The 24,350-nt window shown below is 50.3% G+C and overlaps 1 protein-coding gene and 1 long non-coding RNA gene across 6 annotated transcripts in view; one reads left to right on the top strand and one right to left on the bottom strand.

Moving 5' to 3' along the window:
* Positions 1–12,240: 12,240 nt before the first annotated feature.
* LOC128907861 (uncharacterized) lies at positions 12,241–13,025 on the bottom strand. The gene is made up of 2 exons (XR_008465767.1): positions 12,708–13,025; positions 12,241–12,479 (listed from the first exon to the last, which is right to left on the bottom strand). It is a non-coding gene; the product is annotated as an uncharacterized LOC128907861 (long non-coding RNA).
* Positions 13,026–14,179: 1,154 nt separating this feature from the next.
* Positions 14,180–24,350, top strand: part of GALNT14 (polypeptide N-acetylgalactosaminyltransferase 14) — a 104,132-nt gene continuing 93,961 nt past the window's right edge. The window contains exon 1 of one of the 5 annotated variants that reach the window (XM_054196842.1): positions 14,180–14,578. Coding sequence is in view for 2 of the 5 variants with exons in the window: in XM_054196837.1 (XP_054052812.1) it covers positions 16,986–17,114 (129 nt within the window). In the remaining 3 variants the exon portion in view is untranslated. Of the gene's footprint in view, positions 14,579–16,624; positions 17,115–24,350 lie in introns of those variants that run through there. The other 4 variants (XM_054196840.1, XM_054196837.1, XM_054196839.1 and 1 more) reach the window with 4 other exon arrangements.

The following is a 24,350-nucleotide window of genomic DNA, read 5'->3' as shown; positions in this document are numbered from 1 at the left end:
CACCTACTTAATGCTAATATTACGCTGTTATTGTTATAGGATGGCATACGTTGTAGTAGTGCCCAGAGGCTCTGCTTGGTGATGGAGCTCTTGAGCCTGGGAAAGAAGCGTCCCCTGCCCTGAGTGGCCTGTCACCTAATAGAAGAAACCCCGGTTCTGCAGCTGCTAGGCCCATGGTAGAGGGCAGGAGTCTGTGTGCTTGTGGGAAAGGAGGAGTAGGGACTCTCTGAATGAACACTCTTCCCCACCTATGACTTGTAAAGGCGATTTGCAAGCACTCAAACCATGTCTTTTGCTTTTATAAGTCAGCATAGCCCTCTTGAAGTGAACCTGTGTTGATTTGACCAAGTGATGAGCTGGGCCTCCTTTTTTTTTTTTTTTTTTTTTTTTTTTTTTTGTTGTGGATGGAGGCTGTAATGTTTGCATATTTGTTTCAGAAAGGCAGTGGGTTTTCTCTGCAGATTGAAAAGTACAGTACAGTGAGAAGTAAATTGATCCCGTATATTCTTTAAGTCACCAGAGATCGGCAGGGAATGATAGAGGAGCAATCTGGTAAAACATTTCTGTATTTGTCAGTTACTTTTTATGAAGCAGGATGAGAGAGAGTGTGTGTGTCCTTTTAAATGACGCAGGCACATGTAAGTTGTAGCTAATGAAATAGTGGAAACTGGGTATGTAGCTGTGAACAGCGTTAGAGAACATCTTACCAGGGGGACTATTCACATCAAACTCTGTGCTGGAGTTACGTGATGCGTCTATCTGTAGGATACTATTTCACTTTCTTACCATTTACTTATTTGGGCTGGAGACTTCCACACTAAGTGCCTGTTACAGGTTGGTGCTTTGATATTTTTGCATTCCTGTGGACAGCACAATTGTGTCTCTTTTCCAGTGCACAGCCTAATCTGGGCACTGAATGAAGATATAATCAAAGACCATATTCTAATGCCTTTGTAGGAAGGAATTATATTAAGCTTGCATAGGCAGCCTTCCCTCTGGCTTTTTGTGACTTCTTAGGTACTTAATCTCATAAATATCCTTTTAGACTGCGTATCAGAATCAGGAATGAGGTGGATTGTGGATAAGAATGTAAACACGAGTAAAAGACTGAGCTCAGGTATGTGCTTACCACTGCATTGAAGCCTGTGCAACACCATGAGCATATTTAGAGAGAAACCCCGTCGCGTATAAATGTTCCCAGTGAGGAGGCATCAAACAGTAAAAACAACAGTGCACTTTATTCCCCAGAACAGTCTGTTTCTAAACAGTATCATTTTCATACTGTTTTTATGAGAAAACTGTTAGAACCAGATAAATAGAGAGCTATGTTTGTACTTGTTTATTACAGATGATATATCTATCATCTACTGTGAGTGGGCCTACTGTGGTGTCACTGGGAGCCACAGGGCTCAGGTCTGCAACGCAGGGCAGGTTCGAGGGAGCGGGTACGTCCAGGGCCCTTGAGCAGCGGCGTCGCAGCGCCGCCGTCCTGCCGGGCTCCCGAAGAGGCTCTGTTGGTAGCTCCCATCACAAAGCACGTGCCCTCTCCCAGCTGTCGTGCCTCTGTTTCCTTTTGTCACTTGTAGCTGAACACGATGGTGCAAACTAAATTAGCCTGATTTAATTTGCACTCAGCTCAGCGGGGGATGTTATAAACACTGATTTACTGTGTGCAGGAGCAGCACTGGAAGAACCGAAAAGGTTGGTTGAGAGAGCGCAGGTCTCGCTTTTTCAGCACGCTCCAAGAAAGATGGTCCCTGGCACCCACAGGGATGGCCAGGGGGGTCTGCGCGAGTGCGGAGTGTTCACAGCAGCACTCTGTTGGACATGATGGGATGGAAATCTGTCAGTCTCAACTGGGCTTGTTGCACAGTGTGTGTAATCAGCTGAACAAGAATCATTTAAGGCTAGGAGTATGCTGGACATAGCTCCGCCACAGCCCCTGTGCAAAACTGTGGTGCAGGACGCCCAGTTTCAAATTGCATTCATTTTAATGTTGTACACATTTTTTGGTTGGGTTTTTTTTTTATATCAGATTTTGTACTTATTTACTTCACACCTCTTTAATGCAGAGCAATGTAATTGCAGGGAGATTATTTTGCTATTGATTACTTGATCCAGGAAAGAAACAGAATTCATCCATGCCGTGAATCACTAAGCGTTTGCAGCAATAAACTTTATTGAGCCATGTGACTTGCTGTTACAGAATTGTAAAGAATGCTTTACTGGAATGATTATACCAAACCGTGTACAATTCAAACTGAATTATCTGGCTCACAATAAAATGTTTTTGGCAAGGGCACCTACTCGGACACTGTGAGGCTTTTATATTGCTAACAGAATAACGTTTTCTGGGCAATTCTGGAGATCTATTACTCCTCATTTACAATGTGCATTGTGGAAAAAATGGTCTAAAAGGCTGCTGAAGGATGCATTCGTTTGTAACCATAGCGTTTATAGAGATGCTGAGCTCTGCAGTGGGTGGTATTGCTCTAGCAGAAATGAAAGAAAAGTGGGGCTGCGGCTTGAGACTAGTATTGCTAATAAAGGTCCTTTTTGGAAAAGGCAGGTGCAAATAGCAAGAATAGCAAATAATAGCTGGAGTGCAAAGAGGAACGGGATGATGAGGTATACTGGAACAGTAAGACTGAGATGAAATTGAAAGGAACTAATCAACCCTTTGCAAACAAAATATTCAGCTAGAGCTTATTGCCGCAAGATACACATGCGCGTAGCTGGAAGTATTTCATGTTTCCTGGATATAGTTGGTGCACGCATTTAGAAGTCGGGGTACAGCAGGTACCTGTCAGCCTTGCTGCGTGCATCCTGCATGGTCAGGGCTTCTGTCCAGATGGCAACAGGACAGGCTCTACTCTCCATCCTAACAGGATTCAGAAAGGGGCTAAGACTTAGAGGAACGACAGGATGGCTGGAGTGGTCGTAGCCTCAGTGAAGAGCTGTGGCAGAGGCCTGACGTCTGGCTTCAGGTAAAAGCTGTCCTCTGGGGACAAATTACCCCAAGACAAATCACCCCAAGGTCATGGGGCTCTTGCCCTTGGAGGGCTAGGGATGACCACATTTGGTCCAGGGTTGAGATCGAGTATTTCTGCCTGTCTATTTCTTTCTGGGCAATCAATTAAAATTTGAAGGTCCGCATGCTGTTGAGGCACTGCAGTGTAGTTCTCCATCTGAGGTCACATTTTCACCGCTTTTACAGTGGGGCCAACAAGACTCCTGCCTTACCTAAAAAGCATGTTACAGTCCCCTGCTGGGAGGTACTATATTCCTGTGAGCGGGTGCTGCACAAACCACCATTGTGGCTGGCCAAGCTGTGCCAGTGGACTTTGACCATGCCACAAGATGCTCTGTGTGGAATGAATAATGTTGCTTTACTTTTAATTATTAAGCAGTAGATGTAATCCTAACTCCACGATCCATGAAAGGGACCCCTAAAGGGCAAGCTGTCGTTGCACTGGAGCCAAAAAATGAGGACTTGGAAGCTTTTAGAAGGAAAAGCCAGTTTCCCTGGGGCAGGCAGTGCCCAAAGGCTGGCCACTGAGCAGAGTCGGGGCAAGGTGTCCCAGTAGCGTGGACCCTTGCACAGGGCAATGATGAGAATGGAGAGGCGTCACGGGAACATGGAGTCAAAGCCACTGCCAAAGTCAAGTGTCCACCAGTCCTCACTCACCCCCTCTCCAGTCCTTCAGCCCTGCCAGGGGGTAGTTGAAATCCCGATGGGATTTCAGAATTTGCAAACCTTAAGTCTTTTTTAATTTCATTTGTGAGCTTTTCAGGCCAATGTTTCAAGTTTTCTGCCCAAACGTGGAGGGCTGGGAGACTTTTCTCCTGACGTTAGTCCCGCTGGACCCGGCTGAATGCAGCAGCCCTGTGCTCCGATGTGAAAAGCTGGACTTTCCCACAGGTGGGACATTTACATCTAGAGTGAGAAAAATTAAGGGCAAAATCCCCTTTGTTATTATTTACAGTGCCACGGTGCTGAGGGGAGGAAGATCAGGTCCCCAGGGACCTGGAGAGCAGGACTTGCGGTCTACTTAGAAAAAGAAGTACTTCTGCAGTGCCAGGGGGTGAGTGATCTGTCTGTGTTCAGCCTGGGGCCCTGTAGTCAAGACTTGGTCTGAACCTCAGCCTGCTGAAGCCCAGCCCACCAGCTCCTCTTCCCTTTGTGCACCAGAGCGTTAATTGATCCCCCTGCTGCCGTGAACCAGGTTTTTTCCCACAAGCAATGCTTCTTTCTCCCTGGCACCCAGGAGCTCGAGTTATGATCCCATCCCAAGGTTTGGGGCTTGACAAGAAGCCAGCAATTGCTGGGCCGGTCTTCTGCACCCCACTATCTGCACGCACGCCCCTGCACATACCCCCGCACGCCATGTCACCTTCCTCAAAAATAGTTGCAATACTGTGCTGAAAGAGAAGGGGAAAAAGACCTTTCCCCCCCCCGCCTCCTGCTCAGGGAGCAGCTCCTTGCAGAATGAAATGCTAACGAGCGCCTTTGCCTTTCCTTCCTGCTGTGTCTTACACTGGATTAGACCTGAAAAGCAGTATCACCAAGCTTGAAGTTCAATTTATCAGTGCAGTCAGGATTGATTTGTTACACTACCTATTCTGGGGAAATGAATGTCTCCATCGCGCTCCCTTCCAATGCAGGCGGACCTTTGTTTTGCTCAGATCAGCTGTGTAATGTAGGAAGCTGACTTTCCACAGATAAAGGAAAAAACCTACAAAATCCTGACTAATTCTACCCAGCCCGGCAGTGCCGAGACTGATGCCACTTGCAAAGCAGCCGCCTGGCGTTATGGTGGCTGCAGATACCAGGCAGAAGAAGTGCTCTCCGCCTGGGCTTATCTCCTACTTTTTTTTTTGTTGTTGAAGAAGGGATGAAAAGTGCCATAGGAATCTATTCTTGGGTGAATTACACATCTCCTTTGTCACTATTAATGTTATGGCTGGACAGTCAGGTTGGTCCTTGGAGCTCAAATTCATAGTAAGAGTCAGGTTGAAAACAAAGTTGGGTTTTGTACAAATTTTCAGCTGTTTTGTGAGACAATGGAAAAGGACTTTGCTACTGCTGTTGAGGAGGATAATTTTCACTCATAATCTAGCACAGGGTATCTCCATTAAGAAAGCATGCAATTAAAAACCCAGTTTTCTCCCGAAGCCCATTTTGATGGAATATTAACAGAGAACCATGTACCAATGCGGGAATTACATTTTCAGATTCAAAAGACCCAGAATGTGGATTGCTATTAAGAGTCATATTCTAAAAAGACCCATTTTTTTTTTTCCTAAAAATCCCTGTGCGCATCCTCATGTGGAGGGAAGGGTTAAAAGCCCGGCACCCTGCGGAAACAAGCGGAGATCCTCACGCTCCTGACAACGTGGCTGTAAGAAGGATGTCTATAGCTGGTGCTCATTAAGCGAGACGAAATGAGAGAGGTAGTTGCTCTAAAGTAGATTTTTTCCTCAGGTAAAAGCAGGATTTCTTTCTCATAAATATGCTGCAGCGAGACATAAACCACTTATTGCTTGAAAGCAGCTCTGCGCTGCTGGGGAGCTGGAGCTCATGAGGGAGAAATTGGGTCTCAAGCAACCCTGACCCAGGTGCCTTCAGCCTGGCTGTCGGCAGCGGCAACCAGCTTTTTGCTTGGGCTGAGGCTGCAGGAGACTCCAGCCACTGCAGCTAAACGCTGAGTTTCCAGAGGATGGGAGGAGCGGGCTTATGTCTGAGAGAGCCTTGGTATTGCTGTCCATATTCCCGCTGCCCCCTTCAAAACCCAAGTGTTAGCGAGGAAGAACTCCAGAAGTTGGAGCCGTGCCTGCTCCGCAAGTCTCTAGATCCAGCCTCCTACTAGCGTGTCTCCCCTGAAAATGGAGCGGGCGATGCAGAGATTTGGAGCACACAGCGAGCATCCCTCTTCCAGAGAAAGAAAGGGTCATGGAAATGGCCACAAGCCATTTTGGATGCAGGGAATATCTTGAAGGGCTGCACATCTTTGGATACGAGATTTGGTGTTGCCCCTTCTCTGTAACTTGGGTGTTTAATGTAATTTATTGTGTTTCCTTTTAAAAGGAAAAAGAAAACAGACTCAACATCACACACTCTTCCTAAATGCTCCTTAATCTTACACACAACTCCGAAAACCCTAAGCTTAAAAACTGCTACTCTTAGGGTGTGGGTGCACATCTGTCAACAGAGTAAAACTGAAGGGCTGAGGTGTTCCCCTGCTCCCCTGACCAACATTAGCTTGAGCTATTCATTAGCTCGAGCTGTTCGTTAGCTCCAGCTCTCCGGGCTGATGTCTGAAGTCACGCAGGAACTGGCTCGTGTCAAACCGCGTGTCCCAGCACTGGGGTCTGACCATATCCGTGAGAGTGGCGGAACAGAGCACCTCTGGAGGTCTCATTTTAACTTGAAGCCATGCTTGTCACAGACCCCCTTTTCTGAGACCCAGGTGGTGCCTGTGCTGAGCACATCCGTTGTGGCCAACTTCTACCAGCACTGTACTACCTGCCGTTCAGCGATACTTGGGAAATGTTTGCCTGATGTTAAGATGCTCGTCCTCAGGGACTGTGGAGAACCATGACTCCTGGCCTCCCAACGCTCATTGGGCAAATACAGACAATGGAAATAACCCTGAGCCGTCTCCAAAGCAGTTTGATCTGAAGGGCTTCGTGATTTTTGAACAGCTGAGGTGAGCAATACTGAGAACTCAATTTCCACTTCAGCCAGCTCTTCTACTTGTGCAGGGCAGGGCGCAGAAACAAGGTTTGAGCACTTCACGGCCTCCGCCGGCTGGATCAATATTTTCCAATGCGCACAAGTTTCCAAGGGTTTAAACCGCTGAGTTTTGCAGAACTTTAATTGTATCAAATGCAAAAAAGAAAGGGATACTCTATCAAACTAACACGTAGCCAAGCACATAAAGAATTTAGGGGATGAATTAACAGAAAATAATTCATATGCTGCAAGAATAAATTGCTGAGTCCAGTAGAAGGAACCACTGTTTCTTCTTTTTTTTTTTTTTTTTTAATGGTTCACAAGGACTCGGAAATACAAAATCACAGGAGAAATTTGGTGGAAAGGCCATGTGGGGGTGCCGTTCCTCAACACTACTGTTTAGATTACGTAAAATGTTGCAATAAATTTGAAGAACAACCCAGAACTTCTACCAACTCCCACCCCCTGAAACAGATGAAGCAAGCCGAGAAGTCCACATCACCTCACTGAATTAATTGTGCCAAAGGTGACATTAAGGGTGCCAAAACCTGAGCTATAAACACAGCTGTCACTGGAGAGCTTACTGTGACAGGAAATCAAGCCCTTCCCGCTGTGAGGCAGACGTTCAACCTTTCTCAAATTATTTAAAGCAAGTAGAGGCAACAGATCCTCAATTGGCCCAGACTGTGGCATACGCGTGAAAGTTAGGATCAGCTGAGAGTGTTTCTCCTCAACGGCTTGGCATACAGAATCATAAAAGAGTTTGGGTTGGAAAGGACCTTTAAAGGTCATCCAGTCCAACCCCCTGCAATGAGCAGGGACATCTTCAATTCAGTCAGGTTGTTCAGAGCCCTGGCCAACCTGACCTTGAATGTTTCCAGTGATGGGGCATCTACCACCTCTCTGGGCAACCTACTCCAGTGTCTCACCACCCTCCTTGGTGATGAAAAAAATTTTCTTCCTTATATCTAATCTAACTCTTCCCTCTTAGTTTAAAACCATTACCCCTTGTCCTGTCACCACGGGTCCTGCTAAAAAGTTTGTCTCCATCTTTCTTATAAGCTTCCTTTACGTACTGAAAGGCCACTACAAGGTCTCCCAGGAACCTTCTCTTCTCCAGGCTGAACAACTCCAACTGTCTCAGCTTGTCCTCACTGGAGAGATGTTCCAGCCCTCTGATCATTTTTGTGGCCCTCCTCTGGACCTGCTCCAACAGGTCCATGTCTTTCCTATGCTGAGGGCCCCGGAGCTGGACGCAGTACTCCAGGTGGGGTCTCACCAGAGTGGAGTAGAGGGGCAGAATCCCCTCACTTGACCTGCTGGCCACGCTTCTTGTGATGCAGCCCAGGATACTGTTGGCAATATAAGAAGAGCTGCCCCTAATTAGCAGATTCTTGAGGGTAAAGCCTAGTGGGAAGGTCTCCTGGTTGTTGGTAAAGCTGCTTTTCTAAGAGGCTGTGCTGGGTGCTCGTGCCCTTCCCAGCATGGGTCCAGGAGCTGAGCTGGCTGTTTTGCAGGGGTGAGTGGCAGGGTGAAGGTCCTGCAGCATCAGCAAAGGCTGCCTTTCTGTTTTTTGTGTTAAGTCAGTGTTTCTCCCTTGCTGAATAACCGTGGGCTTGGGATTGCTGTGGTGAGGGATGAAGCTGTCCTGATGTTAATAGGTGGTGGTCGCCATGGGATCAACCCCTTCTGCATTGCTCAGGTAGCAGGGTGAAAGGACCCCAAGGGTGAGCACGCCATGGGGTGCCACAGAGGGTGGGAGGTGGGTACACAGTGTCTCCATCAGTGGCCCAGCTCTTGGGGGCTGCAAGGCTATGCTAGCCTGCCATGACGTGCTAGTGCTCCCCAAAACCGAAGGGAGCTTCTGGACTGTGCAGGGCAGAGCCAGCCTGGGACCTGAGTCTCCCCTTGCACATGGAGGAAGAAAATGAAAGGATCCATCCTCCCAAGTCAGGCTTTTTGTACACTCTTCAAACCTCTTTCTCCTGCTGCTAGGCTCAGCTTGCTGAAACAGAGATTAAAAGCCTGAATTCCTGTAGAGGTACTTCAATGGCAGCCAAAACAGGCTCCCTAGAGAAGATGAACTATCCCCTGGGCCGAGGGGAGTTTGAGCTTTCGCAAAACGGACTGATGAGGAAAATGTAGCTGGTCCTGCAAAGATGAATTCGATAAAGGTGGGCAGAGCACAGCGAAGGCTTGGGACGCTGGTTAAGTGTTAGCTTTTACATATAGCTGAGTTCCAGGTCTTTAGACAAGACTTAATCTTTTCTATAAACAAATAACACATTCATTTACATGAATAATCCACATTTCTTATGCAAATCATTTCCCCGCTGCTGTTTCTACTGAGAATAATATTCAGTATAATTACCACATTTATTTAGTGAATCTATTTACACAGGGTAGCGCTCTGTCCATGAATGCGCTTCACCAGAGAAGCCCAAAGAGCAACAGGGGAGCCCAAGCTGCCAGTCATGTGCGCCCTCCGCTTGCTATTTTTGTTCCGATAAGGCATTTTGGGACTCTTTGGGATGTCTTGGCAGGAGCAGAAGGACGTCGGCATCCTGCCTCCGTCCCGGGGAGAGCACCTGCTGCTAATGGAAGGCAGCTCCCCCCTGCTCGCCAGCCTGCTGTTTGGAGCTCGAGCTAACTATAATGAGGCAAGGCACTTTGAATAATAACTTTCCTTTGGGTATAAGGCTATCTTAATTTTTTGTGTGTTTAAGTTGGTAATTGCCACGGAGTTTGAAAATCTTCCAGGTTTTACCACTCTTAATTATGTTCTCATGCATATGCATCGTCTGCTTGTGCGCTCATTACTGCGAGGAGATCAGAACCCGAAACGTTGGAGCGGTTTCCTCCAATTATCTCCCACGCGCAGAATTTCCTGTGAAATACCCCTCCTGCATGGGATAGCCCAAGCTGTTCGGAGCACATCTTGCTGTCCAGGGCACATTTTGCTCCGCGCGGTTAAATCGAGATGCGTTTCTTCCCTCGCGTGTCTCGCCTGGGCTGCTCCTGCCTGGGATGTCCCCTCGCTCGTAGCGCCAGCTGTTGGGATGCTTGTTCAGGGGGAGTTATTCCGGTGTCCTAATGGAAAATATTTCAACTTTCTAGGACCCTGATTGCCTCTTTACCTGCTCTGTTTGCATCTATTGATTGTTGTGGTTCAACAAGAGCCTCTGGGACTAACAAATTCTAACAGGTTCGAATGCATTAATGAGGTGTTATGCGAGGAAGGAAAAATAATGCTGTTGGGCTTCTAACTTGTTCTTGCTCAATAACAGCAAAACAAATGTGCGCAATTAAACATTACTTTGTTTTCTAAACAGCAGCCTTGAAATTTTGTCCTGCTCGTGGGGAAATCAAGCCGCTGCTCTGCTTTCTAACCAACAGCGATGATTTGGTGATGGGAGATGAGATGTTAATCCACCTGAGCACGTTCAGGGTAGAACATTGCTCCCTCGTAGGCAGGCAGGATTTGTGGCACCCAGTGCGTTTTTCTGTAGGAGATCACAGTGGATCCCACGGAAAAGGGAGCAAGCGTAGACCTTGACATGATGCCCTCGTTTTGCAGAGATTAACTGCTTGCTTTTAAAGATTTTTTGAGGAGATGCGGGGTTAGCTGTTAGCCCCTTGGGGCTTTTTGCTTTTGAGAGCAGGGCATTGCCTGATCAAATATAAATCACTCCGTCTTTATACTTAAAGCGTTGGATTATATATGGAAGATATGTCTATCCCTAGACACTTCACCTAAATAATGTGATTGAAATCTTAAGAAGTTAGGTGGTGTGTGGCTCGCTCTCAGTTTTTGGATCCCTCCGGAGAGGGGAGGGATGAACAGCCAAGACTTTTTTCTGTGAAAAATTTTCTAGGAGGAAGAGGGGTAAAACTTTTCATCCAGCTGTGAAAATGCTCCTTCCCACAAAACGCCTGGTGCAATATTACACATTGCCAGCTGCGTTAATAGATGCCTAACGCCCAGTTGGCATCGGGCCACACTTACGTATCACAGAAGCAGAGATTTGGCTCTGAAGTCTGCTTAACACCTGCACACAAAAGGACAGAAGCATTAAAGGTGCTTTAAGGACAAAGCTTTATTTTGGCTCATGTGTTCTCTCACCCACCACCTGACTTGTTCTTTATTCCGTTGAGTGTCACCTGTCCAAACCGCAATTATGGGCTTGAATGTGTCTGAGGGACAAAGTCCTGCTGCTGGCTAAAAAAGGACTGATTTCGCGTATTCAAAGTAACAAAAGGGTTTGGTCTGAATTCTGGCAGGGCTCTCCGCTTTCTCAGAGATGGATGGAGGGGTGGGTGCGTGCACACGCATGCGTGCACACAGGAGCACGGCTCCTGGGGAGGCAGGGGAGCAGCTCTCCTTCCCCTGGGGTTCCCCAGGAGCATGGTGCCTGCCGGAGCTGTGCCGAGGACTGCAGGGTGCCCAGGACCTTACATGCTCAGGTGCTGCTGGTCAAGACTCACCTGCCCTGTGCTATGTTTGTTTATTGATCGTTTGCCGCAACTTGGCCCATAAAGCTATCTATATGCTGCCTTTTGTCTCAGATCCTCTTTTGTGGCCATTTGCAGTGGCTGCCACAGGTTGCCAATGCAGTGACGTGGCGCTAGACAGCTTCCCCCTTGCCAAAACACTGAAAAAACAGGTTGTGGGATCAGCAGCCATCATTTATCCATGGGCTTTTCCCAGCAAATGCCTGTGTTGGGGAGGATCAGGAGAGACCATCAGCCACCAGAGACGTTTGGAGACAGACAGGACCCAGAAGACTTAACTCTGTTGTGGCGATAAGCTACGCAAAAGCAGGGCCGGTGAAAAGCAACCAGTGAACAGTACTGGAGGTGGTCACAGTAGAAGAGCACTGCCCGAGGGATCTGCTCTTGTGCTCCTTAGTATGTTCCCCAGCCACATGCTGAAGGCAATGTGTCTCCCATTGCTCTGGCCCTTGTTCCCACACCTGCTTCTACTGGCACCATTGGGCACCTGGAAACGTGGGAGCTAATTAAAAGGCTGCATCTAATCCAGAAAAAACAGTGCTCCAGCAAATGGAGACAAAGTCTGGGGAGAACATGAATTAAACACAAGTGCAAGTGGGTGGGCAGTTGATTGCAGTTGCTAACGATGCAAGATATAATACCTTGTGGTAGGCAAAAATTCTCCTCCTTCCCTCTAATCTTACTATGGAGAAGTCTTTGCATTTATCCCAGTGGTGAGGGAGCTCAGCACTGCCTCGTCTGTTGGTGCCACACAAGCTAGGCTGAAGGTAGGAGCCTGACTTGTGGGAACTGCAGGTGGAGCGTCTGGATGCATGCTGGTGCCCATCTACTCTGGGAAGAGCTTGTGCTCCTGCGGCTGACTTGATGAGAACTTCAATTAAATGCTATTAAAGTAGCTCTCCTCTTTATTTTATTCTTTTTATGCATAGCATTTCCTGACAGCTTAAACCTTTAATTAACTGGAGATGCCATCGTGGAAAGTTTGCTGGAGAAGAACGTTTGTAGTTTAATTAAAAAGAAAAAAAAATCCTTTACAGTTATTGAAAAAGATCTGCTTGCAACTCCAGTAGTGGCAAAAAGCCTGCAGGAATTCCTCCATGTCCCTTTCTGATTGCAGCAGTAGGTGAGGAGATGCAGAGTGATATCCTTGCCCAAGGAGAGAAGGTGAGTGCTTCACAGCTTTGTGTTTGACCCTCCAGTTTAGGCTGCAGATGTAGGACGAGCCACAGTTCTGTTATCTCAGTGAGGAAAAGGAGAGAGACAACTATAAAGCTCTTACTTTTTTTAAAGAACTTTAACTTAAAATTCTCCTGGTATTAGGCCAGAGCTGTCTCTAAGATTTGTGGTCTTCTCTGAGGGCACGCAGGGAGAACATTGTTCAGCATAGGCACTGGTCTTTTTTTTTTTTTTTTTTTTTTTTTGGCTCCCATTACAGCACAAAAGCAAAGGCAAAGCTTACCTGCCACGAAACTGTGGGATAATGTTCACAGGGTCTTCAACAGCCTTCACGGAAGTTGCTTTTTGGGATGGTAGGCTACTGCCTGATGTGGCAGGGAGTTCTCGCTGCAGTTTACAACCCTGAGGACTGTGTGTGACGGTAGCTGTGGCTAGGAACCACCAGCTCAGTACAGGCTTGCAGCAACATGTCACGGGGCCAAGGCATGGTGGTGACAAGTGCTGCAGAGCTGGTGGACCCCCATGGCAAAGCAACAATCTCTCCTTCCTCTTGTGCAAAGGACTTGCTGGCTTCTCCCCTTCTTCTGCCGGCATTTACTGGACTAGGAACAAACCAAGTGGCCTGGAGGCTTTCTGAACAGCTGCAGATCCCAAAAGGGACTTTTGTTCCTGTAAATATAAACTTGGAAGAGTCACTGACGTGACTGTTCACGTTTGAAGCACAGCTCCACCCCTAGACAAATGGTAGCAAATGGCTTCTGAGCCATCCCCTGGGAGCAGGTCGGGGCTGTCGGGGTGGTGTCTGGGCCAGGGGCATGTGTTGGCTTTCTCTCCTGGCGGCCCTGCACCCAGGCTGGCACCTCAGCTACTGGGTGACGGGGGACAGCTGGGCTTCTTCTGAAACATGCCAATGCTCAGCACTTGCCAAAATAGCTATTTGGGAGCAGCTTGGTGTGCTCTCTCTCCTCTCCTGGCCCTGTCCTCGGCGTGGTTAAATTCAGAACGTGTAGCACACCCTTTTCCAGGGGTAGGAGAAGAACTTCAGTATGAGCTTCTTTCCCCAAGCCTGGAGCAGGGTACACAAGGGTACTGTTGACCACTGAATGAAATCCATCCCCCTGTGGAACCGCGTATTACCATGCTGACCCTTTCAAATGCTGATCTCTTATTTTTGCAAACAAACATATTCTTTTTGAGATATCTGCTACCACAAGCAGCACCTCTTTGTGGGGAAGCCATAAACAGCAGTAAGAGCTGGGCTGCCCCAAGCCACTGACCATACCAGGTCCTCCCCTGGGCTCATGTCCTGGAAGCCCCTTTTCAGCCAGAGCTCAGTGGGGTTGCTCCATCTTACAATAATCAGTGATATTCAGCTGAGACTCCTCAGCATCCCAAGTTGGGGCTAGATTTTGATCCTTTCCTCTGATCACTTCTTGAGTGTATCTGTTCAAGCCCCTTCCAACTTTTCCAGAATAAGCTGCAAACCATTTGTGATCCTTTTGGAAAAGAAATGTGGTTTTAAATGCTAAGGACCCGTTTCCTAGACTGTTTTTGTGTCTCCGGCAGTACTGCTGGCCTTAAACTTCGCTCTCTTGCAAGCAGGTAGTATGTTATGGACCTCGCTTGTGAAGCATCTGAGATTGGCAGATGAAAAATTAGAAAAACGGGGAAGATAAGGGTATCAATAATACAACAGAAGACTTTTTTTTTATTGCCTTGGTTTTAATGGAATCGCAGTAGGATTTTCATACAAGCCTCTGAAAGTCTATCACTCCAAATAACTCTGAACCTATGGATTTGTACGCTTGCCTCACTCTTGTTTAAATAGCTGTGACTATCATCTGCGCAATATATCATCTGTCCATGCACGCGGTCTGGAGGAATGGACTTTCTCGGAGATCATATGCATTGCTGGAGCTCCTTGAATCCCCCGTCTCATCACCCCCTCCCTGCACAGAGCAGCCACAGGGCTCCAGCAGGCAGGGACTCATACAGTGTCACCGTGAGCTGGCGGTGTCACCCTCCCGGCTGGTGTAACGGCGGGGGAGAGTAAGGCCTTTGCCCGTTATCTCTGCCGGGCACAGCGGGTTATTCATCACGGTGCCGAGCACTGCCAATAAAGCTTTCCCTCAGCAGAGGGAGTTGTTTCTCAAGGTAATAAGATAGTGTTATCTGATCGCGTTTTTGTCAGGTATGTCCTATTTATTACCTTACCTGTAATCTAATTTGTAATGTATTTCCCTGATACTTTCTATATTTCCCCCCTATATTTTCTAATAACTTCCACTGAAAGTCTGACCTACAAAAAAGACAAGGTTTTTAATCCAGCTTTGAATGATAACACCCCCCAGGTGCCTTTATCTGGAAAAACTCTCCTAGCATGGAGAAAGGTCTGGTAGGAAAAGCTCAGCACCCTCTGCGAGTGTGTTGGGGGAACGCTGCGTTACAGCAGCCAAGGTAGCTTCGTCCCGGCCAGGAAAATGCCAGTGGCTACTTTCTGCTTGTGGCAAGATGATAATTTTGGTCAGAAAGCCATTTCTGCTCCAAAGGAGTTAGCGGGAGGTATGTAAGAGGCAGCAACCAGCCCATGCCAATAGCTGGGGTGGACACAAGGTAAGACGACAACTATAAGCTATGTGAAAAGCCACCATGGATGAGCCTCAGCTGCTGAAAATTGCTCAGGTGCTTCACCTTAGCTCTCAGAAGAATGCAAAAAGCACCAGTTTGGGGAAGAGAGTGGCACCTGTATCCAACTTGTAGGTCCTCTCTAGGTTGGGCAGGGATGTCTCATGGTGGCAGAATGGCCCAGCTACCCTGAGCACGGGGTTGATGAAGGTAAGTTGTCATGACAAATGATGCACACCATGGGAAGAGGTGGCATTTTCAGGCTGGCCTCCCACGCGATGTTGGGCTGGTCGTTCACCAGGGCACAAGGGCTTTCCACTTTCTTTCCACCTGATTAGTTCTGCTCCTGCTTGGCTGCACCGCCAAAACAAAGTTCAGCCTAAGTCTGCCTGCTGGACCTGGATTTCATCATTGTGGTAAAGGCATTTCAAAGTCAGACGGCCTTAAAACAAAGAAAGAGAAATGTCCCTTTTTGTTGATGCTAATGAAATTTTTATCTGGGCATCTTTCTGTGAATGTTGGGCCTGAGAGGCATGGATTATGTTAGGGGAGAAGGGCTTACTGAGCCCTGGAAATAAATCAGAGGAGGACAGAGGATGAAGATCACAAATGATAAATTAATAAGTGACAGAAAACAACTGCAGGAAATAATAAAACCAGGAGGAGTGTGTGGGAAATGCATAGGAGAGGTTGTTTACAACATGTGCATCGGACTTTCCAGCATTTGACATCTTATCTCCAATTCATTCCATATGTTACTTTATGCATGGATTCCTGTTTTTATGGGGTTTGTTCTATAGTTTTTGTACTAACATGAATGACTCACATCTGCTCCAATACTTAATTTATTCTCTAATGTCTTCTGCAAGGGATTGCTCAGCTCGTGCAATGCTTGTCAGTGGCAGGATGGGAAGAGCTGCGAGTCAGGCAGGTGAGCAGAGACATGCTGGGCAAAGCAGCTTTTTTCTGGACTCCTACTCTGTTGGTTTTTTTTCCCTTGCAATGTCTGTAATTCCCACTTCGGCTGCCCTGCGTGGACAGGCTTGCTGTGCCGGGGCTGTGCGCGGAGCCAGCAGGGAACACGCCACGGGACAGGGATGATAGCTGAGGGCCATCCCCGCAGGACCACGGCCCGGCACTGAGCTGCTGCCGGCATACCAACAGCTGATGATTATGATTTTATTTTTTAAGTGCTCTTGACAGCTCCAGAGACTCGCATCGTCTCTTCCAAATCCAGTAATTAAATTCCACCTACCTGAATTCCCCCTGCTGCTTCAATTGGATAAATTAATCTTCCCGTCATGTCTGAGCCTCCTCTGTGTGTTGTTGAACGGTGGCCTCCCTTCGCCCCGGAGCCGGATCGGGACCGGGACCGACCGGGGGACAACTTCGCAGCCCCGTCGCCGCGCATCCTTTCGCGCTCGGTTCGTGGGCGCTGGGAAGCGGCCCGGATCCACACACGCTGCGTGGGAGGGGAGAGAAATGGGCGTCCCCGCTTACACCCACCCGCTCACCGCCCCCCCGCCCCCGCTGTGCTCGGCATCCCCGTCCCCGGGTGGCCGCGGCGCGGTGCGGTCCCCGGCGGGGCGGGCAGGGCGGCGGCGCGGCTCCCGCAGCTCCCCCGCCGGGCCCGGGGTGCCAGCCCGGCTGCCTGCGAGCTGCACCTTCCCCCGGCGAGCGGCTCCGGCACCGGCTCCAGCCCCCCCCCCCCCCCCGCAACCTCCTCCCGGCGCCTCCTCCTCCTCTTCCTCCTCCCCTCCCCTGCAGAGCATGCACAGCCCGGGACTCGCATCGCCGGCTCGGCGGCGGGCGGGCGAGACCCTTCTCCCCGCCTAGCCCGGCTCCCGCTGCCCCCGGTGGCGCCCCCCGCCCTCCCCTATCCCCTTCCCGGCCCTTCGTTCCCCCCCGCACCGGACTTTTCCCACCCTTCCCGAGGATGAGGCGGCCGACGCGGCGGCTGGCGCTGTCTCTGCTGGGGGTGCTCTGGCTCGCCGCCCTCCTCCTCTTCTTCTTCGGGGCCAGGAGGAAGTTGGAGGCGGCGGGAACCGAGGGCCGCCCGTCGGAGGTAAGGAAGGGGCGGCGGGACAGAAGTTCCCGGCGGTTTTCGGGACCCCCTCCCTGACCCCACGGCGCTCCCCTTAAAGTTTTGCACCGGCTATGTACCCTTTCCTTACCCCCCCTCCCCCCGTGGATTTACTCCCCCGACCCCCCGCTTCCGCGGTCGCGGTGCCCCTTCCTCCGCACTGTCTCTGGCGGGGACAGTCCCAGCCGTCCGTCCCCCCCCGCGGCGCCCCGGGTCCCCGGGGGCTGCAGCCGTCGGGACTCCCCGGGCCGTGGGTGCCGCCGGGGGGTGGCAGGGGCGCCGGTGGGACCAGCCCTGTGCCCCGCCACCAACTTGGAGCATCCCTGGCTTTCGGGCCTGGGGGTCCCCGGGGGAGCGGGGTGCACCCCAAAAAGATGAAACGCGTGTTTTGTGTCACGCGTGGGGCACGGGCGGCTCCTTTCCCCCGTGGGTCACGCAGCGTTTCCGAGCCTTCTCCTGCGCAAGAAGGGCTCGGTCTTGTCCCCTGGCCGGAGTGAGAGGGGAGCAGTGGGAGAGCGTTCAGGTGGCCCGTGGTTGGGGCGCGTCGGCTGGCAGAGCCGCGGGTACATCAGCCAGGTTGAATCACTGGGGCTTTTAATTACTGGTTTTGAAGACGGCGTGGGTAGGAGCGTTGCCCTGTAAGTCTTCCAGCCGGGGCGGAAGAAGGGTGCATTTGCAGTCACCTGTTTCTGTGTTGTGTTTGAGACCCCAGAGAAGACCAGAGAGAGACAGCACGGGAGAGATGCGAAGAGCATCCTGCTCGACACAGGGAGTGAAACAGCCGAGTTTCACTGCCCAAAGGCTGCGAAAAGCAGGGAGCTGCAAGCAGCTTCCTTTGAGCAAGGTCCGGTGTCCTTCTCTAACGGCTGAGAGCAGCCTGAGCTTAGCTGAGGGTTAACTTTCCAAAGAACATGGATTAGATGCTGATCTTAGTTGTACTGCTGTAAATCTTGAGTAAACTAATTGCGGTTAAAACCCAGGTCCTGAAAATCTGCTGAGATTAAGGGTTATCGCGGCAGAGGAAGGGTGCAAGCCCTCAGCCCTGTTCTTGCACCAGTGACACCCAACTGAGCATTTGGCCCATGACTTGGAGCAACTGTATGTGTTGGCCAGGTCTTCGGAGAGTCTCACGTGTGCGTCACCTCTACAACTGAATTAACGACCTGATTGGAAGAAAAAAAAAAAAGTCAGAACTCATAAAGCTTACTTTGATTTTTTCATCTGGAGGAATTATTGGTTTTCCATGTTTTTTAAATAAAAATGATTGAGGAGGTTTTTTTCAGGCTTTCAGAAATCTTTCATTCCTAGCAGAGGGGAATGAATCCGTGCGATTTCAGGCCCCAAAATAAATAATTACATACACATTTATTTATTTATTTAAGCGGGGAAAGGTAATAAGTCACTGAAAACAGAGTTAGAAGACAAGCGCTTTCTTAACTGTAACTGTGCTTTGGTGTGAACAGGTTTCTATTGGAATTGCGTTCTTAAAAATTGCAAAATGAGAGCTCCCCTGTTTGACGTGAGCTCCTACGTTCTCCTTGAAATGAACCTTGCTTTTCGCTTCGCACCAGCTGCGGCTGAGCTGCTGTTTCATTTTGTGGCCTGTTCTGACTCTCCGCTCCCGTTGAAGGCTCCCCCCCACCCCCAGGTGAGGGTGTGAGGGTTGCCCATGCTGTAAGGGGCTGAGCTGGGCTCCCACAGCTGGTGAAGTGAACTTCTCCCATCACGCAGGATCAGGCCCTGAGTTTCGAAGCTGCAACCGCCAAGTTGCCATAACTCCAGCAATTTGTCTGCTAAAATTGCCTCTCCTTCATTTCCTCTGAATTTTCCATCAAAACAGTTGCATCCCCTTGAGATGCATAGAGTACAGATTCCTTTTTTTTTTTTTTTTTTAATACATTACATTTTTTGGCTTTGGAAACCGCTTTTGAGCAGTATGAATTATAAGCTGGTTGTGAGCACGGGGACGTGGTGTCACTTCAGTTAACCCCTCTGAACGGCTGCAGAGCTGACTTGGGTACCGGAGGCAGGGATGCTGCTGCGGTCCAGAGAGGAGCCTGGCAGTGTGTCCCATTCCCCTGGCCAGGGCATGATGAAAACTTGAGCAGTTAAGAATTGTCATCCCAGATCCCTTGAGAAACTGGAGGGTAGTAGGTTGCTAAAAGCAGTGCAAACTTTGTATCGCATCTACGGCGGAGAAATGGAGCAAATCCACATCAAGTTTCCTGGCAGCATTTTCTGACCGGCTTTTTTTTTTATCCTTCCCCGCCGCCCCCCCCTGCCCCGCCGCCTTCTCTCTCAGTTGAGCTTTATTTCTGCAGCCATATGCACACCATATATCATGCCTCATGTGGATTTAACCTTTAGACCCTTCTAGTTAGGCTCCAGCTGGTAATGCCTCCTCCTGCCTGCGCCTGTCTCCCGGCAGGGATCTCGGCACGTGTCCGATGCTGGAAGGCCGTGGTGCCCGAGCTCGCCGGCCGGCTGCGGCACCTTGGTGGCTTGCCAAGGGCCAGCAGCATGGCTGATGCCCTCAGCTGCATGGAGAGCTCGCCCGTCCATTGCTGTCATTTTGGTCTGCATCCCCCTCCTTGAGCTTTATCCCAAATCCTCTGCCAGATCCAGCGCTCAGCTTCCTGGAGGAGGGCTTGTGATGTTTTTTCCTATAGCTGGAGAACCTTGTGTTGGGGTTGGCAAGGTCTCCGAGGAGCAAGTCCTCAGTGTGAGGGGTCCGCCGTGGTCTTTTGAGTCCTGCCTGCCCCCAAAACGTGCTGCTGGCGTGGCCTCTCATGGCTGCGGTGGAGGTGGGTGTTGGGGCAGGTCTGACAGCAGTAGCTGAGCTTTCCCGAGCTGCGTGTGCCCAAAGAGGTAGACACAGCCCTGTGGTGTAATTAACTTGGCTTCACCTCCTCCTTTTTTTTTTTCTTTCTTCTTTTTTTCTGTTTTCCCCTCTAATCCCATCTCCGTCCATCTTTCTCTCACCACTGCCTGGTGGCAGGCAGGCTCAGAGGGCTCCTCTTCTTGCCAGCCCTTGCTCCCCTCAATCCCGTCGCCTCTTTTCCCTCCTCCTCCTCCTCTCTGCTGTTTGCAGCCGCGGGCAGTACGTGCCGGGGCTGCCCAAGCAGGCTGGGGCTGGATTTTAGGTGTGGGATTCCCTGCTGGCTGTGGGGTGTAGGAACCTCGAGAAGAACGTAACTCGTTCCTTTTAGGCTCTTGAAGCTGTTTCCGGGACAACTTCCCTGGTCCCTCCAGTGCTGTTATTACTGCTGTCACTTGAGATTTGGGTTTGGTTTTTTTTTCCCCTCTTTTCCAAAGGGCAGAAACAGCCCTATTAGTGTATTACTGCTGTCACTTGAGATTTGTGTTTTTGTTTTTTTTTTTTTCCCTCTTTTCCAAAGGGCAGAAACAGCCCTATTAGTGCAGTAAGCAAAACTTGCCTTTGCCCTGCTCTTTATAAAGTCCTATAAATTGGCTGAGGAGAGGAGCAGGAGCGACGTGCCTGTCTCTGCCAGGGTAGCCGGGTACCCGCGGGGCCTGGCCAGGTGCCTCGTTAGTAGCCGTGGGCTCAGCCCGCGGGAAAACTGAGGCTGATGGATGAGGGTGTAAGGACACGGGGCCGCTCGGGGTTACTGATCAGCTGGGACTCGTTGTCGCGTCCTGCCCTCCCTGCCTTTTGGCGGAGGATTTCGAAATACTTTGCAAGCATTAATTAGTTCCAGCCTGTCTCCCTGCCCCGGCGGTTTTCCGTCTGGATGAACTGGGACCCAGAGAGGTTAATTGAACTTTGTATCCTTTTTGGCTCTTGTTGATTCCAGAGGAATTGGAGTCGCTCAGCCCTCTTGGAAAATGAGGCTGCCGGTGACCCACCTGAAGTCACCCAGGGAGGCGGTGTCAGGGCTTGGTACGTGCTCCGGTAATTTGGGCTCGTGGTCCCGTGCTACGGCTTGGCATCTCCCCTGGTTCTCTCTGATCCGGCCCTTTGCTTTGCTTTGGGAAGGGGGGGGCACACACGCACACACACACGTATAAATTAATAACTTAATTATATTAAGAAATAATGAGAGGAACTGATACGCGGGATTAATTACAAGCGAATTCCCAAATTGATTTGTGAGGAGTACGTGTAGCTGGCTCTGCAGGGATGCTCCCTGAGTGTGCTGGCTCCCCCGGCTCCTGCCGGTGCCCTGTGCCGGGCGGCTAAGGATGCGAAGGAGGGAGCAGGAGAGAGGGGTGGGTGACAGCCCCCCCTGGTCATCTCATCTGCTCCACCTGGTGGATCCATGTCGGACCAAAGCAGGGAGCTGGCTGTGCAGAGCCCTGTTGCGGTGAGGGGCTGGCAAGGAGTCTGGGCTCCGGTGCTCGGGGCCAGCGGTGCATGCAGGACGGGCAGGAAGGTGGTTTTTTGTTGGACTTGAGGTTTTTTTTTTTTTTTTTATTTCTCTTCTTTCTCTCCTGCGTGCCGGCTCGCTCCCTCTGATGAATGGCTGAAGCACAGCTGACAGCCTCTGGAGGGAAAGCGGGTCCGTCACGGGCTGGATTGCAGGAGAAAAGCTATGGAGGAAAAGTTCCTTTTATTAAAAAAAGTGACCTGATACACTTGACTTGAGCCGGCGTTTGCAATGCAACGGCTCCTTTCCGAACGTGTCCAAATGTGGCTGGGGGATGGCTCCTGGGAGATGCTGAGGGTCTCGGCACCCTCGCTGCCTGCTGGAAGTGCTGCAGGGTGCTCAGCGTCCCCGCAGGATCGGAGCTTGGTGCCGAGGGACGCTTGCCAGCCACGCGCTTCACTGCCTTGCACCAGCCTGCGCTGCCTTCTGCATCGCCGCCGTCTAGAGAGCCCCAGCACCTGGAGCTCAGCTGACAGTCTCCAGATATTAAATTCCTGTCAGTTTTACAGCAGCAGAGCCACTTAACAGATTAAAATAACTGCGTATCCTGCAAAAATTCAGATCTTAACAATTAAGGGATTGAAGTGGCAAAGCTGTGGGGAACAAAAAGGCAGAGCGTTTAATACCAGGGAAGCTCGTGTTGGCTGGGGGCTCGGCTGGGGGCATGGGCAGGTCCAGGGTGGGAGAGAAGAGGAAACTTCTGCCATACTTTACCAGTGAAGTCTCTAGGAGCAAACCCAGGCTTTCTAGGATATCTGAAGCTTTGATGGTGCAGGAGATGGGGTGGAATCCAGTCGCTGTCTCCAGTTGCCGGTGTATCTCGTGATGGAAGTGGAAATAGAAAACACAACCCAAGTCCAAGCTGTCCTCCTCTGTGGGACCAGATGGAACAAGTCTGGTGCATCAATGGGTGCTTGTTTTCAGGTGTTTGCCTTCCTTCTGGTGGGCTTGGGAAAGAGGTTTTCTCAGCAGGGCCTCCTCCTTGTGCAAATGTCTGCATCCTCGGGGAGCAGGAGCGAGACGAGAAGTCGTACTAGTCAGCACCCAGTCACCTTGGCTACTAAACCAGCCATGGACAAACAGCCTGCCTTTTACGTCTCATTTAATTCATCTACCGACTGCGCATCAAGGCGCTCTCTGAGAGACCTGTGGAAACAATAGGCACTCAATAAAAACCCTGTTAATTTTTCACTGGTAATTGCAATGAATGAATTTTACCCCCATTACATTCTCGTAGAGCTCCGCGTTGCAGCCGTGACTGATGAGGGGCATAAATATTGATTGGACAAGACCTGTTGGCTTTGCATAAATGGTGAGCGCTGGGATGTCCAGGCGCCTTTCCTAGCTCAGTGCTTTTAAAAAAACAGCAGGGAAGGATGGAGAGGATGCAAGGATTACGCTTCTTTGCTTGTAAGATGCTAAATAAATTTCTACGTAGCTGGTTCACGTCTTGTTGACAAGAGGTGTTGAGCACCAGAAGAGGGAAAATACTTTTTTATTCTCCTCTGGAAGAATAGAAAGAGCTGGAAAAGTCCTGCTGCTGCGCTCCGGAGGGGTGTTGGAGGTGGTGGTGCTCGTGGGGTGAGCTGGGCTCAGGAGTGTCACAGTCTCTCTTGTAATCTGCTTCTCCTGGCAAGGTCCCTGCGGAGCACCCTGCGCCCTGCCAGCGGGATCTCCCTGGGCTGCAGTGTCCCTTGCCAGCTGGCGTGGCATGGTGGCGTCCCCTTGGGAGGTGACAGGACAAGGCATGAGCCCCTGCCCCTGCAGCTGGGTTTTTACAAGGGCTCAGCTCTGGCTTGTGGCCCTGAGCCCTTGGTGACCCTTAGGGGTGGGCTGGACAAACCTCGAGCCCTTGGTGTCCCCTAGGGGTGGGCTGGACAAAAGAAAGTTCCGCTTTTGAGCGGGGGGGGCTCCAAAATCAGCTCTGTGTCTGGATCCCGAGGTGTCATAGACACAGCACCTATGTTGTGAAGTGTCTCCCTGCTTGAGAAAGATGCTGACTATCAGGCAAGATGTTTTTTCCTATTTATCCTTTTGCCACCTCAGATACGTCCAGAGGTGGATTATTTACTCAAAAACCTAGGCTGTCGTCTCCTCCTTGCTCTTCCTTTCCGTGATAAGAAATTATCATCCTGATTTATCTTGATGTGCTGATGGCCCAGGCCCGGTCTTGGCTGGGTTTGCTTCCTCTTGCTCTGCCGAGGTGTCTGTTGACCCCGGCTCCACAGCGTGGTCCGTGCCTCCCCGTGGGCAGGGGGACATGGCACAGGGAATGGCTGCCGTGTCAGGGCTATAAACAGCTGTGCCTGGGGCAGGCAGGTCTGTGGAGCATTTTGTGGTACCGGGACTGGAGTTTTTCTTCCCCTCCCAAAGCGGAGAGGTTGGTCGCAGGCGCGGAGGACGCAGGGCACACTCTGCCGAGCTGCTGGGGGCTAGCAGGCGCCAGCTGGGCGAGCAGAGACACTGGCAGGGCAACGCCTCTTATAAGCACCCTCTTATAAACCTGTATAAGTGTGTTATAGTCCCAGGCTGGCAAATCCCTGGGTAGCCGAATACGGGGTCTGAGCAGAGGTGTTGTGAGCCGAGTGTTTTTCTTGTGTCCGTTGTCATGTGTGTCCAGTGCGCACAGCCCATGGGATGCCGCTTTGGTACTTCTGGGTGTCTTTCCCTGTGATCTTGTGTCTTTGCCGGTGGGAAAAGCAAGCTTGGGAGAAGCCATGGAAATGCAAAAGCAGCCTACTGCAGCTGGGAGAGAGAGGCAGGGTTATAACCATTCCCTTCTGCGAGGGCAGCCCGGCATTTGGTGCAATAAAACCAATTACGGGGAATG

This window comes from Rissa tridactyla, chromosome 3 (assembly GCF_028500815.1).
Source record: "Rissa tridactyla isolate bRisTri1 chromosome 3, bRisTri1.patW.cur.20221130, whole genome shotgun sequence".
Taxonomy (NCBI): domain Eukaryota; kingdom Metazoa; phylum Chordata; class Aves; order Charadriiformes; family Laridae; genus Rissa; species Rissa tridactyla.
The sequence above is the reverse complement of the archived record's forward strand: the minus strand, read 5'-3'. Positions and strand labels throughout refer to the sequence as shown.